The following is a 17,776-nucleotide window of genomic DNA, read 5'->3' as shown; positions in this document are numbered from 1 at the left end:
CGTGAAGTGTGTGCTGCTGCATACTACCAGGCGCGCAGCTCGCCGACGTGCGCCCGGCTAAAGATCGGCGCTGATTGGCCAGACTTTACTCAATAATAACTCCTTTATTAAGCGTTATAAAAAAAAATGATAGAGAACTTTCCGACTCAGTTTGGTCCGCTCTATCTGCACACGAGTATTGTCCCAAATGATCTGGGACACCCTGTATATATATGTTTCTAGAAAAAAATGTCGATTATTATTATTACTATTAAAAAGATAGTATAGCAATTTGTCCTGTACAAATTCTAAAATTTCCTACAAAAAAGAATGAAGAATGTCATCGCGTAGGAATTTGCCTCGTGTCGCGTTTATCGACCAAAGATAAGATAGAGCGCGCCAATTATCGACCGAACGATCTAGCGAAATTTCGATCTCAATATATTACATTGTTCCTTTTTTATTTACAAAATGTATCAGTCAAGATATATACATGTGTGTGGGCATTTGTGTCGTAAAATTAGGATAGTGATACGATATAATCGCGTGAATCGTCTCATTGTCAGAGTAGTTACAGACTGCACGATCGAGCGTCTCTGGAGACGACGCTTTGTGTGTTCTCCTTCTCCTTCTCCTACTTCTTTTTCTTTTTCTTCTTCTTTTCCTTCCTACAATCTTTCGTCCCTTCTCTTCTTCCCCCCCCCCCCCCACCCCCTCTTCTCCGCTCCCCAACCCCAACTTTCTTCTCTCTTCGATGCGGCTTTTCTTGGCCGACCGGTCGACGGTCGACTGGCTTCTCAAGGGGGCGTGCTGGCTCACGTACAACAAACGCGAACGTGAACGCGAAACTATCTAAGCACGAGGCGCAAGGCGCAAACGAATTCGTTATCGTGGTTCGTATGTTATTCGTGTGTGGTCCTCCGACTGGCCACTCCGTGGCATTCGATCGTCGTACGTAATCGTCAAGCAAATCGGTCTTCCTGTTCCACCATTCAAAGAGTAAGAAGAGCTCTGCCGAAGAATATATTCAGACGCGTGAGATTGGAGGATTGTGCGTCCCGTTGATCGGTTCGTCTTGCTTACGAGGTACTTATATATATATTTTTTGTTTAATTATGATCAGATCTGAATATATTTTATTTAGCGATAATATTGCAATGTATTTTACTCGCAATTCCTTTTTTGAGACAGACTAATTTTCTCATCTACTTAAAATTTAAGTGCTGAAGAAGATTAAATTTTCTTTATTGTTTACGAATATGAAAAATATGTGTGTGTGCGTGCGTGCGTGCATATATGTGTGTGATATTATATACACGTTGTAACTTGACATCAATAATTTCATTTCGTTTCTCTCTACATCTCTAAAATTGATATATCATTGTTGTTCATTAAATGCGTACAAAGATTGGACAATATATTCAATCTTACAGATTATTCACATGTATAAATTAAAATTTACAAACATTTTTTATCAATCGATGTCAATTTCCCTTGACTATAATATGTATACGTTTTTGTTAAAAACGTAGGGAATATTATTATAGCTGTATACGCACTATGCACACACACACACAAAGAATCTCTCTCTCTCTCTCTCTCTTTCTCTTTCTCTCACGTTGATTTGAAATCTCTTAAATGGTCAACTACTCACTTACGCGATTAGTTTCATATTTTTTACAACATTATAGTTATTTGAATAGTAAAAGATTGGCCTGTAATAAAAGTTGAACATCCTCTTTGATTTTTATAATATGGAAAAATATGGAATTCCCAGAGTTTTTGTTGCCAACATTATTGTTTCGTCTTTTTTACGCTCAATTAGATCTCTCGCTAGCTTTGAGTTTATATATTTATTATTTGATTTTGAACTGTGCAAATATATATGTGTGTATCTGAATTTGCAATTTTTTTATCGTAATATATTATGAAATATTAGAAAATATTATACAAAAGTACGTGTATGCGTGTGTGTTTATTTGTGAGGCATGTGCGTGATGAGTGCGTGTATAAACATGTTAAGCTTTTGTACATGTAACGAACCAAGTAGTACAATCAACTATTTAAAATCGATTTTATATCGGCTGATATCCTCGGAAATATATTTTATACGACTGTATACAAATATTGTTACATATCATCGTCCTTATGCCAAAACCACGAATGTGCAATTTTGTAGTTTTGAGTTATTGCTTTTTGAAAATTTAATTTGCTCTGAAAAATCAGGTTTTTGTTTTATTCTTGCAATTCCTTCAGATTATTCAAGCACTATGTATAATATTCACACATGTTACATTAATATTATGTACCATTGATATCTTGAGAAAAAATAAATATTACATATATTTTAGTAAATATATTACATATTGATGATTGTGGCACGGAACATTTGCACAGTGGTATTGGCATAAAGACGACGGTATATATACAAATTGTGTGGATAACAATTTAATATTGAATAAGTAACGGACACTAAAGTGTATAATGGTATATTGCTATAACATTTAGTAAATTGTTTCCTCTGTACAATAATTTACGCACGATTAACAAAATTTGATGAAACGTTAATGTTTAGAATAGAACGCGTCTCTATACCTGCATCCTTTTCAACCAAGATACTGTGACCGTATTTTTATCTACCATTTATGCCATATGTGTTGTGTAGACTTTGCTTCGTCCCTATCACATTTTTCGATATTACAAGTGATAAATGTAAAAACACTTCCGTTTCCGCTTTCACGAAATGAATTTCGCACTTAAAATGCGTTAAATAACATTTCATAATCTCTAACAAAGGGATAACCAGGAACAACGCCTCTATTGTTTTTCAGAACACATTGAAATGCGTCGACTGCTTCGCGAACGTGTAAAATGATATTTATTTTCCTTATTCTAGAAAAAGCCGATGGAACAGCCGATGGAACCAAAGGACCGCGAGGTTTAGTTAATCAAAGTTCCTCGAAGGATGTGCCATGGCTTCGTCTTTAGGGGGGTCAGGAATGACGTCGGGCGTCTCGTCGCCGCGAATAGTCAACCTGGAATTTCCCCCACCTCCACCTTACCCACCGCCGCACAATCAGGTAAGCTTTTGAGAAAGAGTATAGAGAGAAATTATTAATTTCACTGATAATGCACATACGTGTTTGGTTGTAGACAACAATGATTAGGCAAAGTACATTCCAAGATACAATCATATTTAAAATACAAGTCGACAAATATTTAACGTTTTTATTAATTTACATATATTTTTAAGAATTGTGATACTCTACTGTTAGCAGTGTTAAAAAGTTATCTTTATATCGCGTGGCGTTTATTTTCTTTTTTTTCCGCAGATATCGCGCAACGCTTTAATGGAACCGGTATCACCAGTGTCGCCCATCACGAGTTCTCACCAACATCCGCTTCTGGATTATTCGTATGCGTACTACCAGTCTGATTCGAGTCACTTCCATGTCACATATCCGACACAAGCTCTCTCGCAGCAACAACAGCAGGATCAGCGGCAACAGCACCACCAACAGCAGCAGCAGTTACAACAGCAATCGCAACAACAATCGCAGCCGACAAGATCCGATCCTTTAAAGAGGCACACCTATACAACTTGCTATGGCACGGAAGAAAATATTTACGAAGAGATATCGGAAATCAGGTAAATATCCATTATTAAAAGATCTCATCCGTGTAAACGAATTATTAGTTTCATAAGAATTATTTTAACAGAGTTCAGTGCTTGTATTGTATAATACAAGTTGCCAACATAATATGCAGTATCACGTGTCTATGAAAATTAAAGACTTTACAATAAAAGAAATATAAATTACATTTCTTTTAGAAATTTATTGGCTAAAAACATACATATGTTTACTCAATTTATAAATAATGTAAAATAAATTGTACATGCAAATGTAATATGTATGCGAACAACGCAATTCACTCCCCACAGTTCAATGTATCCCGTAGCGGATGCTGGAGATAGCGATTAACTTGAGAACAATAAGAAAACAAGTTGTAGATTATGACTTTATCCTGTGTCTTCGACTGGCGCGTAAGTCGTTGAAACAAGATAAATTACGTGCGTATTCAAATTGAGAACAATCGCTAAATGCATAACTATATTTCATATGTTGTCGTGAGATAAACTGTGCGAGACAGCTCCCTGATTTCTGATAACTGTTTCTTCTTAGGAACATATTTAAACCAATGTAAATTAAATTTATATAATTATAGATGTATATAGTGCAGAATATTTAGTTTAAAATTTGTGATAATATAATAGATAATACAATATATGACTAATGGATAATTATATTAGTATAAGAATTAAGTATATAATCGCATTGAGAATCAAATTGAAATGCACACACTATAGTTACATTCTTTTGAACGCTGATAAATTTTTCAGCAAGCAATGTCATCGCGCGTTGCACGGATCGCGAAGGTCACTTGTGGCAGATGAGGTACGTCGCGTACAATCGCGGCATCGTCGCGTGCTCGGGGAACTTAACCTAAGCGTAGAAGCAATGTTGATGCCAACTACGGTTGACAATAACGAGGAAGAAATAGCGCAGGAAGCTCATGAAACTTCCACCGAAGAACTGCTGCCTTTAGCTAGTTTCACTGATGATGTGCTCTCGCGCGGATATGACATGGACAGTGGTTTCAGTGGAAGCTCTAGTGCGAGTTACAGGTATATTGGAAAGTTATATTATTATCATTATTATTATCATTATTATTATTATTATTATTATTATTATTATTATTATTATACACTTTCTCCTCATTTATTTTAATACCATTTGCTAGATTATTGGATAGATTGATAGATTATAAAAACGCTACATTTTTTTAAACAATGCTCAATTTCGTAAACAAGCTTACTGTCTAATTTTATCTTATATATAGTTTGTTGAACAGTTTATTTGTTACCTGTAGATCCGGCTTGGGATCTTTAAGAAGAGGAATGGGGAAAACGAGCGGCTCGGAATTAATTGGTATTCCACGTAAAACGAAAGCCGCCATGATTTGGAAAAAAGGCTGGAAAGGTTGGAAGAAACTCCATTCCTTCGGAAACAATAGTAACAACAGCAAGATTATTGGTGAGTCTAATTAATTGTTGGTTTTTTTCACGATAAACTATCGTAGACGGTAGATATATGTAAATATATAGATTATCCAACCGGTCAACCAATCGATAGTCATCGTTGTCGCGTTTCGTCGTTTCGTAGATGTGACCATCGTGCCCGGTAATCAGTTTTCAGATTACGCATGGCTATGAATGACTTGGGTATAAGCGTATCGTTACAAATTCTTGATGCGTAGTCTGTTGCGCATCAAGAATACCGACGACGTATATTCCCTTGGAAATATGTTTCTCAGAAATAAATGAAAGGGCAATATAATACTTTTTTTTTTTTTTTTTTTTTTTTTACATATGATTCGCACGCTTCGAAAAAAATCTTTATAAAAGAAAAAAAAAGGAGAGAAAAGAGATTCACATATATATTTTACATGTTTTCTCCGAGATAAAAAAGAAATTTAAATAATTCTTGAAAAACAGATTCAAGTATTTTCCATATTTATTTTACAAAGTGTTTCGTCGTGTAACTGCAGCTTAAGTATGCATAATGTTTGTTGAATGTTTGTTTCTTTCTTTCTGTAAAAGTACATTGCTCGCGCGATATAACGTGAATGTTCATATTCGGTTCATGCGCTCGCGTGCATTTGGCGAATAAAGTTAATTATTGGTACTTGGAAGAGGTCAGCTGTGGTCATTCGATGGAGAAGCAGATGCGAGATCACGTGAAATGTCCCCTCCTTTCTTTCTCTCCCTTCCTTTCATTTACGTCATATAAAATAAACCTCTCGCGTTCACTCTTGTACTCATTGTAATGTACACATCTTTTTAATACACGATTTAATAATTGATTCATGAAAAAATGTTAAGCGTTTTGTTTTCGACAAATCGAAGAAGATAACAAAAAAGATAATGAAATACTGCGATATATTTCCCGTAAAATAACTTTGGAATATTAAGCGCGTTTACAGATTTTTCATAAGATTTTGAGAGATGTATGCATGTTTAGAAAATCTTTTTTTTTTCCAAGTATGTAGTATGTACATACTTATTAATATGAATTTATAATTATAATTGCACGGTGGCGCCGTCTAGGCAATTTAGTGACGAGATAAAATTAAATACTTTTGATGCGGCATGTACCGATTGAGTCGTATGCGTATTATATTTAAAAGGCAACATTTTTTATCTCGAGACTAGCACTATAGCGAAAAGTTTATCTTTGCAATTAAACATCAATGCCAATTTATATAACGATACTCTCTATACTCTATGCGATCTCATCTCCCTTGGCATACATTTTCAAACGCGAAAGATTCTCTCTCGAACATACACACGTAATATACCATGCGTCATGTCACCTGTTGGTCTCTCGAAACGAGATTGTCTCGCATCTTACTATCTCGTCTCTGCAACATATCTCTCTCTCTCTCTCTCTCCCCCCCCCCCCCCCCCCCCCCGGTCTTTGTCCTTTCTCATGCGTTCTGCACCGCGCCTCTTCCTCTCTTTTATATTCATTTGCCGTCTCGTCTCTCGTCCAGTCCATCTACCTCTATATTCCGCTTTTCTGTCTTCTTCTCTCGGGGTGTACACACAGCTGCGCGGTGAGGCAAGAGCTGCGTTATGTGTTTCACTCTCCATCGCTCGTACTTTCTCTCTCGTTTGGTAGCTACACATTCTTTGATCGTGTCAGTCGCTCGCCGCTCGCGTTCTTTCCTCCTCCCTTACACACACACACACACACACACGCACACGCATGCACACACACCCTTTGGTCTCTCCTGTTTCCTTCGTGCCCTTCGCTTCTTTCTCCAATCCCAATCTCCTCACATCAGTGTACAGCGACTAGGAGCGCGGAGCAACGCGGACACGGAGGGCCGGCCTGGAACAGAAACCAGAAACACGCAGCGCGCGGCCATGTTGATTCGTTTCGTTTGCTCACTTGACTGTGGTGCTCCTTCGTTGCGAAACGCGGCGCGTCTTCCTTATCACTATATGCCGCGGCGTTATTAATTGTGCGTTGTGCGGTCCGCGACCGGCCGCGTGCGCACGTGCCCGATATGATTTTTAATACCGCGTAATATCGAGGCGTATGTGTGTGTATGTGTGTGCGCGTGTGTGCGCGCGCGCGGGCGTATGACACGTATGAATTCGCGTGTGGTAGCGTGATTGTATTCGCAGAATACGTTAGGTTAGTGATGGAGTGAGAGTGAGACAGAGAAAGTTACACGAGTAAATTATCGCAAGGAATATTCGCCTCCGCGAGATGGAGGAACTGCATAATGGGGTTGTCCTCATCAAATGTAAGTATGATTATTCATAATGTATTCTCTTCCTTGTATATATATATGTGTGTGTGGGGGGGGGGGAGAGTTTCTCCTTTCTTTATATTAAATATTAATCATTGCAATCTTGGAACGGTTCAGGGCAAAAATATATGTTTATCCATATGATATTATTTCAAATACATATAATCTTGCTTTATCGTGCAATTAGAGTAATATCGTGTTTTCTGTGTTATGAGAAAGAGAGAGAGAGAGAGAGAGAGAGAAACTGCGTATTCCATATCGGGAACATTGAAATGTCAGTACAACGACATTATGTTTTGTTGACATATCGATATCAATTGTAATTAACGGCCACATGTACGGTACAGGTTATCAAAGCTTGAAATGCCGCGCATAACATAACAAAGATGAGATAAGAAAGATAATCTATTTGTCTACTTTTCTCAAAGCTTAACGCAGAGTTAGAATTACAGCAATGTCGATAGATTACGTTCTTTAAAAATAATTTAAACCTAACATTTAGTGACGCGTGATGTCATTTAATTTACATCTTGAATATAATTTCGATGGTCGAGTGTTTGCGCAAAGTATTGCTATATCGAGTTCTACCTAAACGACATTGGCGTAACAGTTAATTATTATAGTTTAGTAATTGTGACATTTATTGCTTTTACGTTTGTATCGATCATTCGTTGTCAACGTATTGTCAACGTTTTGTCCAACTAAATAAATACTTTTGCCGATTCTATCGCGATGACGCCGTCAATTGGGGAGCTATCGTATCAATAATTGCTCATTTCGGCGATCAGTAAAAGTCGAACGGAACATTTTGGAATTGTGCTCATCGCACAAGTCGCACAAATCGCATTTATACAATTTAAAAAGTACAATCGATCGATTGTTACATCATGGACGCTCTATGAGGGTGGATGGAAAAAGTAACTAAAAGAGAGCGACAAATATATATGTCATCGTATAGTTGCATCCTTCTTAAGAACGCATGTGAAGTTTGCTGCCAAATATTATTCGTTCGAGCTATTTGAACACAAGCGTCTTTTTTAAATTTAAAACCATTGTCTGTTATTTTGAACCAAGTTACTTTTCGATCCACCCTCTTATGATCCGTGTGAGCAATCGCGGCATGGAGAATTGCTGCGTTGCGCGCACGCACTTTGCTGAATGCTGCTGAATGCGAGACCGATGAATATGAGAAACATTGCAAAACCTGGTAACAGTGAAAACAGAAAAGATGCCGCGCCGTTATTTACGCTTTGCCAAGTGCAATCGATCTTTCCATTACTCATATATATCCCATTTATGTCATTGCCTCTTTATTTGAATAATAAATATTTAAAATAATTTTTGTACACAGATACACACACAGGCACGCGCGCGCGCGGACCGTTTTGTTTGAATGTATTCATATATAGAATGTTCAATAAATGAAAGAAACTACTAGTCGTAGACGTGCTTTTATCATAAAAACATCGATTGATTGAAATACAACCGCCAACTTGCAGTTTTTCGCCTTGTTGAAAGCGTACCGTTCGCTCCATATTCATAGCCTCTGTAAATAAACTGGTGAAATAGTGAAAGGAAATTGGCGAATATCTCGAATATAAATTCGCTTGCAAGATGCTTGCATGCAAATTAATTGTCATTTGCGCAGTTTCATACGATTGTTATCGCGATTGTGTCGTTTTACAAATAGTTTCCTCTCTACTTTTTATCTTTGATACTTAATCGTACGCATTTTATGATGACCTGATCGTATGAATGAGAAATAGAGTAAATATAAAAGACAAAAGAGAAAAGAAATGTTTCGTTTCGTTGTCAAAAATTATGTCATTCTAAAAATCTACCAATTTCTTGGAATGTGACGCGTGCCTGCGTAATCAAGTGCTGCATGTTCTGTCACGTGTACTAGACTCGATTGCTTTAAATATAAAGTTATGCATATTTATAAAACAATTGTCTCTTGTTAGGATACTTGATAGGCCTCCATAAAAAAATGAAACATTCTATTTTCTTTTCATTTGTCTCCCAATAACGAATAAAATGCACCAATTACAGAATTACAGATATGCTATATATCTCATTTGGACAGAATACGGATATAAAATTTTTCGTCACAGATTAAAAATAAAGAACTCTCGCAAGGATATGCAAAGATGTATATGTATAATTATGAATGCACGCATGTACACATACGCGTAGAAATGGGCACAGGGAGCAGGGAGGAGGGAGTCATTCGTCATCCGCCTCTCTTGCACGAGAGCGCACGCGAACAAGTTTGATAGATACGCGCGCGGCGCGCGGCCGCGGCCGCGGCTCTCGTTATTTCCGGAGAAATAGTATCGGTGCGCAGCACGCCTATAATTTGCTCGACTATACATTATTATTGTTACGTAGCGCGACATTTCTTCAACGACATTGCGTTTGCTTTCATACCTGCCCGAAGCCACCTTGAATCTTAATGCGCACGCGTAAGTATATACACACGTGTGTACCGAGTGTATGCCTTTGACTTGACGTATTTACACGCGCGAACCCGTAATGCGATGGTGCGTGGGTGCGTGGGTCGAGCGATATATAGGATAAGCCGTATTTTTCCATGTGAAAGTATTGGGTAATCAACGAGTAGGCGTATCAGTTTTCGGGTATAGCTTTGGTGACACGTGAGATTGAAACCGCGATCCCGCGCCAATGTGTGTGTGTGTGTGTGTGTGTGTGTGTGTGTGTTATAATTCTTTTTGTATTATGAAATGTATTATAAAACTTACCGGTTTTTTAAAATTTCATTATAGCGGAATAAGACGAGAAAAATGTAATAATATTATCTATCTATCGTTTTACTATTGTGATCTATATGCCTTTGTTTCACAGAAATATAAAAGATTTTTCTACATAGCGCGATAGCGGGTTAAAAATTGACTTTACGATTCTAAATAACTTGTATAATATCGTAATCTCCAATTAATGATTAGTGCTATACATTATATATATATATATATATTCCTTTGTTTCTTCTCGAAACAAAAAGTTTACAAGTATCCAATTTCAGATTGTATTGATCGATATAAAGTAGAATACGCGTTAATATTCGGTATCTCGTAGTAAAAAGTATTATAAAGCGTTATTATTGTATACATCTTTGCGTATGCGACGTGAAACATTGAAACGTGGGAATATGGAGTACGTCGTATTAATCAGATGATCATCGCGACGTTAACGCGTTGGTAACACGAGCGCGCGACACAGCGGAAGGTCCAATAAAACAGGCGATGCATAACAAAGCGACGCTTCCGCGCGACGAAGCGACTCGATCTCCCGTATTCGTTACACACATTTGTAAAAAATTGCTCGTATACTTGGTACGTATAATATACTTGACAATTTTTGAACCTTCTCCCTCTGCCCGTCTCGTCGGAGAGAATAAAATACGGAAATCATCGTCTATCCTCAAAGAGGTGACGCATAGCAGACTCGGTCTATAGTTGGTTCGATGACGCGCGCGCGTGCGACTACTACTTGTGCGTTACAAGTTCTATTATAGATGGATAGTAACGAAATCCTCTCTACATGTGTGTAAACTACATCGCGACAAAAGAGATTCTTTTTCTTTTATATGTATCAAGTTGAGATAGATGTCGAGTGTTTTGTTGATCTTTAAACTCCGATTTAATTGCCGATGTAATTAATATTCACGTTTTTTTATCGGTACTCTTCCAGACGAGCCTCGTTCAAGGTGCAAATCGTGGGATGACGTAGGACCCGGCAAAATGGAAACGGTCAGTGGAAACGCGCGTCATCCCTCTTTAGAGACAAGCAGGTCCAACACGTCCACACAGTCCGCCAGAAGCGAGGATTCTTGGTGTTCGGCATCGGATCACGATATCTCTTCTGATGATGAAAGCGAAAAGAGTAATATCAGTATTAAGTAAGTTCTTAATCTCGTTACACAATTCGATAAAGTTACGTCCGTAATGAAAATTTGTCACTTGTTCTTTGCAGAAGTAATTGCCAATTGAGAAATACGTTGCATAAAGCACGTACGCTTTGCGACAAGTGGCGATTTCAAAATATACCGGCCAACAGTGCGGATCTTCTGGAATCTCCGGGAAATCATGGACGCCTCTCGAGATGGTTCAGTATTCGCAGAGGGTCAACGCATCATTACGATGTAGATTCCCCAGATACGGTATCTCTAACCAGCCCTATCAAAACGTCGCAAATGCCACAGCTTTGCGAAGTGAGTATTCCGTTTCTGCGCAATTTTCATTTCGATTAATCGCATCCTGTACTCGACTATCTTATTCTTTTTAGTTCTCATAATAATCGGATAATCGTTATATATTCTAGGTCGACGAAGAGAGTAGCGCGATGATACAATTTCAGTGTATGCAACAAAGAAGACAAGCTCCACCTACACTTCCACCGCCACCTCCAAACCTGTCTCCTCAACAATTGAAACGTCGACATATTGTGGCCGCGATAGTACATTCCGAAAACAGTTATGTATCTACTTTGCAAAGATTAGTAAATGTACGTATATACTGAAAACAATCTAATCTCATATCAAGCGCAAAGCAGGGGACAATAATTTTTCTCTCACGTAGATTACTATTTTCATTTTAGGATTATAAGAAACCATTGGAGGAATCTTCACCACCTATACTGAGTCAATCCAAGATAGCGACATTGTTTCATAGATTACCCGAAATTTTGCAATGTCATACATTATTTAGAATTGCTCTGGCGGAATGCGTACGATCCTGGGACAAGGATGAAAAGTTGGGAGATGTATTCGTCGCGAGTTTCAGCAAAGCCATTGTTCTTGACATTTACAGCGGCTTTATAAACAACTTTTCTGTGGCGATGGATTTAGCCAAACAAGAATCAAAGAGGAAGACCGCGCTCGCTGATTTTTTTAAGGTACCGCCTCGATTTACGTATGAGAAAGTCTCTCAAATCTCAATTTCGCAATCGATATATATATACGTGAATATATTTTTTCCATCTTTGCAGGTGAAACAAATTAGTGCCCACGATAGATTATCTTTCTTTGGTTTAATGGTCAAGCCTGTACAAAGGTTCCCACAATTTATTTTATTTTTGCAAGTAAGTTTTTATTAATGACATGTGAAAAATTGCTTTCTCTCAGAATCGTCGAACTAACAGTCTTATGTCTTATGTTTAGGATTTATTAAAGCATACACCACAAGGACATCACGATAGAATGTCTTTGCAGTTGGCGTTAACGCAACTCGAGAGTTTGGCCGAAATGCTAAACGAGAGAAAACGAGAAGCGGAGCAATTCCAAGCGTTTAAAGAAATGTTGCGGCATGTTTCCGGAAAGTTGTCGCATCGTCCGCTTTCTTCAACGTCACGCTATCTTATTAGAGAAGATAATGTCACGCAATTGGTAAGACTATGTCATCAAACATGTGCATTCAAAATATATAACGCAATATTATATATCTGTATGTTTGTATGTATGTATGTATGTATGTATGTATGTATGTATGTATGTATGTATGTATGTATGTATGTATGTAACACGATAGTAACGAATGAATATGGGTAATAAGTAAAACATGCAATTTGTTTATTAGGAATTCAATCAGAACGGTATGATAACGAAATCCAAAAGAAGAAGATTATTGCTACTAAACGATTTAGTAGTATGCGTTTCCGTTACTCCGAGATCGACGGAAGATTTTTCAGGAAACGAACGATTAACGCTAAAATGGACGTATCCGGTATCGGATATCGAAGTATGTGACTTTACATTACATATTGCAGTGATTACATATATTAAAGTCTTGTTAAATATACAAAATCAATTTATAATAAGAATAAAAACATTTCTCTTAAAGATATACAATATGCAAAATTAATAGTATTACTAATGTTGTTTTAGATTCAAGATACTAGCACTTCTCCGACTTTAAGTCGATTACTCACCGCTGGTTTGAATAAAGGTGGCAGTTTAAAATCTGACAAAAGCGGTGGAGAATGTGGACAAGCAACCGACGCGGATAATCTCTGTGTAGAAATGAACGATCTTATGCACGATTACGAAGTCATGTCTAGGATAAGTGATTTAGTGGTCCAATTGAAGGGTAGATACGAGGTAAAGAGAAAATGATGAATTTACTATTATGTGTCTTTATATATTTGATTTGAACACACGCGCGCGCGCGCGTGCGCAACATTTGCGTATAAAACCAATTTGTAATAAAAACTCGATGATTTTATCGTAGATTTGTAAATTAATTAATTAGAATTTATTTTTTGTTTGAATTCACAGGGAATGACACTCCAGACTACCAAGCAAATTCTGCAATCGATACAAATGTCGATACAGCAGAAGGACGAGGATATGGTATGGGCCGATAGCTGTTGTCTCCAACTAGTCACAAAGCAAGGTCAAATGTACACATTTCAAACAGAAAATCCGCTGGTGAAAAAGGATTGGATAACTGAACTTAGATTGGCGCAATTAGCTTTGGATCCCAACAATTCTCCATCGTGGGAAGTACCTGAACAGGAGCAAAGACCGTCCACGAAAATGCCACTTTTCGTTAGTTCACAAGCCGTATATCGCTCGCAACATCAGACTGAAGTGAGTTGTTACAAAAATGTCACATATCTGTCTAATATAATAATATATTTCTGTATGCTATACGTATAAATCTCACGCATATGTATTGATATTATTATCAATTATTATTATGTTATACGCACATAATATCACAATGTTTTAATCGTAGGTACGTTGCGGTTGTTATTATTCCATTGAAAATTCACGTTCCAATAGACGACGCGGTAGAAGTCAAAATTATTTGTGGATATGTACAGGAGACGGCATATCCAGTCATGTAACAGTTTTTGGTCAATCGACAACAGCATCGGCGACTTGTTTGAAACGTATAACTACTTTTGATCTGGTCGAAACTAGAGTAAACGCCATCGAGTTCGTAAAAGGGGTTTCCAATGATTTTACCACGCTCGCCAGTGATCTCGTATGGATGGGCACGGATTCTCGGAAAATTATTATTTATGCCGCGACAGAACCCGAAAAGGAAGAGGAGATCGGCAATTATCCTGTCTCGGGACCTATAATTGAAATCAAGTATCATTGCGACAATGTTTTCGTAGCGTTAGGCACGGGTTTGTTACTTTTATTTAAACGACAAGCCGATGGTATCTGGGCCCTCAAAGATCCCTTTGTTATATCACTTGGTAACGATCCAGTCTCGTGCCTAATGCCAATTAATCAGTCAGTTTATGCCGCCTGTGGCAAGAAGGTTTGGGTACTTAATGCCACTTCGGGAGATGTCACCAAGAACTTTAGCGCACAACACGAACATGTTGGAAATGTGAGACTCATGGCCCATTCCGGGGTCGGTCTTTGGGTCGCCCTTAAAAATTCCAGTACAGTTTGTCTCTATCACACGGAAACGTTCAAACATTTACAAGACATCAATATAGCGTCCAACGTGTTGAGAGTGACGAAAATGAATAATCCTCTCAATTCGTGCGGTGGCACTTTGGCTGTCAATAGTCAAACTGCGGTTACGGTTACGGCGCTTTTAGCGTGTAAAGGTCTCTTGTGGGTCGGCACTAACGTAGGTATTAGTTTAACTATTCCATTACCCCGTTTGGAGGGAGTGCCAATCATCAGCGGACGCGTCAATATTTCTTATCATGCCCACTTTGGTCCGATTACATTTTTATTGGCGGTACACAATACGAAAGGCACGATGTATTCTACCGCGAAGAATGTTCGCGTCAATGATGACGAAAGTGTACCATTAAGAACGAGAGATGCCGAACAGAAATCGCGAGATAGAACGAGTTTAGATTCGTCTGCGTGTAATAATATCGCGAAACTGAAACAACAGTTGACAGGAAGCCCGGTAATGCTGAGAAGAAAGCGAAGCAAGGAATATGAATGTAGAGGCTCGAAAACACTTCCGAGGGGATTAGGAGCTGGTTGTGGATTTTTATCAAGCTCCATCTCCAGTTCGCAGAGTTCTGGTGAGAACTGCGACGTTTACGGACTTTACGGTGAATTGATGTACGTGAAGGATTACGAAAATGAAAACAATTCGGGTATAGACCCTATTTACGAGACATTGAGAAGAAGCGACCCAGAATTGGCAGCCATACCAAATAAAGTGAGTACCTTGGATCGTAGATTGAAAATGAAAATCACTAGGCCTAGATCGTTGGATCTTTCCAACTGGTCGGTGGATTCTCACGCGAGCTCTTTGTACACATCTTCGGAAGAAAATTTATCTCTAAAAACTGGAAAATTATCGCGTAATAGTAGCATAGCTAGTCGTAACGGTCCTTACGACCTCTCTCCAAGTAACAATAGCGCAATACAATCCGCATTGGAAACAACATCTGCGAGCAATCTTAAGATGAATGGTAAGAAGAATGGTAAAACGATGCAACAAATAGAACAACCTAAAAGAACGGTATTGACGCTAATGGGTGGACGTGGTTATATCAATTGGAGGCAATTACATGCGCAATCCTATATTGACAAAAGTTCGAAATCGACCTACGCGTTCAAAGATCCCAACAGTAATGACGCACATATAGTCTTATGGGAGATGAAATTGTGATATTTGTACACTTTAGACTTATACGTTATACATCAGTTATATATCACAGAAGCGAAACTTTGACGCTAATATCTATGTGCATTGTAATATCGGAAGATAGGACCAAAAGAACGCTTTAGATAAGATTATTGATTATTGATTATTGTATTGTAGAGGACTATCAGGCCCATGACATGATCAATTTCAATTAGAATTGTGGCAATCGAGTATCCGTACCTTCGACTATGTGTGACGATTTTTATAACGTGCAAATTGCTATAGATTATTTTTTAAAACAACGAGAATCAAAAATGCTAGAAGGAAGAAATATAATTTCAGTATTAGAATATTAAACATCTCTCATACAATTAACAGATTGTTTAATAACAGCTATTTAATTACATGTATTTTTTAAACAAACAGCTTTTCTAGAAAAGAATGACTTTATTAAATAAACAAATTAATATATATATATATATATATCGATGCGATTTACGATGAGATTAGTATACACCAAGTGAGCGGATACTCTTGCTTATCAAAAGTGAATGCTTCCATTACATATAGATTATGGTTGTTAATATTTCGATACAATGTATCGTTTCTAGATATGAATCATTTGAAATTTATACCTGCTCAGGGTATATCAATTTGAATCTCGTTAGTGTTTAACGAAACGTGTGATAAGTCTTCAAAATAGAAGAAAGCGCAAAAAAACAGGATTACGCTTAAATGTGAAACGTTTCATATTGTTATATTTGTCATGCGAATATTTGCTACAGAAATATTATATTTACATAGTGCGTATATTCAGTCTCGGTTAAAATTAAAATAAACGTTGAAATCGTTGCTCGCACACGCGTAATTAAAATTTAAATGGTTGATTGGGTCTGGATCATGCGTTCATATGGAAAATATTTACTACCATGTACTGTATTTTACTACGTGTTATTATAAACTATTGCATTATATCATATGTCTACGTACATTGATTTCGATGAAAATTGGTCGACTGAAAATTTGTTTGGACATTATTTGATTTTAAATATTTTTTTGGCGATATGCACTATTTGTTTTAAAATGTGTGCGCCCGCGCGCGCGTGCATATAACGATAATCGTTTGTTTTAAACGGTAATTTTTTTCTCATATCGCTCTTAACCAAGATTTAAATGTAATATTTCAACAATTTTATTTACCGTTTGAAACTATAATTATCAATTTCGATTGACATATCAAATTACGGATTAATTATCAACATATGTACTTTACAGTCATATCATTTTGATATTCGATAAATGTGCTGACAAAGATTTCATGATGCGCGTTATGTAAGATACAATCTAACGCATCTATACTACGAGTATTTCTATTAGTACAAAAATTATATATACTTTTTCGTGAGATTACTATCGCAATCTGTATTCCGCTAAAGAAATTAAGGAAATTTAGGCATTTAATCACAACATACCAGACCCGAACAGCTACTTAGAATCTCATTATTTACAAGTTTTGAGCAAACAATCCATTAATATTGAAATCAACATCCTTTCATTTCACAATCTATCAATTTTAACAATTACTAAAATTAAAAAGCGTGAGCGTTTCTAAAATCGCCAAATTATTGTTTTCTTTACAATAAATATTTTGCAGAAACTATAATAATTATGAAAGTCAAAATGTTTATTAAAATTTTTCAATGAATTTCTTCAAAATGAATTATAAATTATGAATCGATTCTTCAATAAATTATATCGAACTTGTTTGTTAGCAATTTTTTGGACGTAATTAAATAAATATTATATATATATGTATA

The 17,776-nt window shown here is 37.1% G+C and overlaps 1 protein-coding gene across 3 annotated transcripts; it reads left to right on the top strand.

The window, feature by feature from the left end:
- The first annotated feature begins 751 nt into the window (after window positions 1–751).
- LOC115242126 (rho guanine nucleotide exchange factor 10) lies at window positions 752–17,548 on the top strand. 3 transcript variants are annotated; one of them, XM_029818198.1, is made up of 15 exons: window positions 752–1,065; window positions 2,876–3,059; window positions 3,312–3,628; window positions 4,382–4,666; window positions 4,912–5,075; window positions 11,074–11,281; window positions 11,356–11,593; window positions 11,704–11,886; window positions 11,980–12,276; window positions 12,370–12,462; window positions 12,542–12,766; window positions 12,957–13,118; window positions 13,265–13,477; window positions 13,655–13,969; window positions 14,118–17,548. In XM_029818198.1, exons 2-15 carry the CDS (start codon window positions 2,952–2,954, stop codon window positions 15,981–15,983), a joined length of 4,674 nt encoding a protein of 1,557 aa, XP_029674058.1. In that variant the 5' UTR covers window positions 752–1,065; window positions 2,876–2,951; the 3' UTR covers window positions 15,984–17,548. The 3 variants fall into 3 exon arrangements, with proteins under 3 accessions (XP_029674058.1, XP_029674059.1, XP_029674060.1); XM_029818199.1 differs by lacking the exons at window positions 752–1,065; window positions 2,876–3,059; window positions 3,312–3,628; window positions 4,382–4,666; window positions 4,912–5,075 and adding an exon at window positions 6,513–7,356; XM_029818200.1 differs by lacking the exons at window positions 752–1,065; window positions 2,876–3,059; window positions 3,312–3,628; window positions 4,382–4,666; window positions 4,912–5,075 and adding an exon at window positions 9,622–9,827.
- Window positions 17,549–17,776: the final 228 nt, after the last annotated feature.

Source organism: Formica exsecta, unplaced genomic scaffold (genome assembly GCF_003651465.1).
Source record: "Formica exsecta isolate Colony F162 unplaced genomic scaffold, ASM365146v1 scaffold57, whole genome shotgun sequence".
In the NCBI taxonomy this organism is placed as follows: Eukaryota; Metazoa; Arthropoda; class Insecta; order Hymenoptera; family Formicidae; genus Formica; species Formica exsecta.
Note: the sequence above shows the minus strand (reverse complement) of the source record. Positions and strands in the feature narration are given on the sequence as shown.

Excerpts from the sequence above, each read along its gene's own strand:
- LOC115242126 (XM_029818198.1), top strand. The coding sequence starts at position 2,952 with ATGGCTTCGTCTTTAGGGGGGTCAGGAATGACGTCGGGCGTCTCGTCG. Across the intron at positions 4,667-4,911 it reads AGCTCTAGTGCGAGTTACAG|ATCCGGCTTGGGATCTTTAA; the intron begins GTATATTGGAAA and ends TGTTACCTGTAG. Across the intron at positions 12,463-12,541 it reads AATTTATTTTATTTTTGCAA|GATTTATTAAAGCATACACC; the intron begins GTAAGTTTTTAT and ends TCTTATGTTTAG.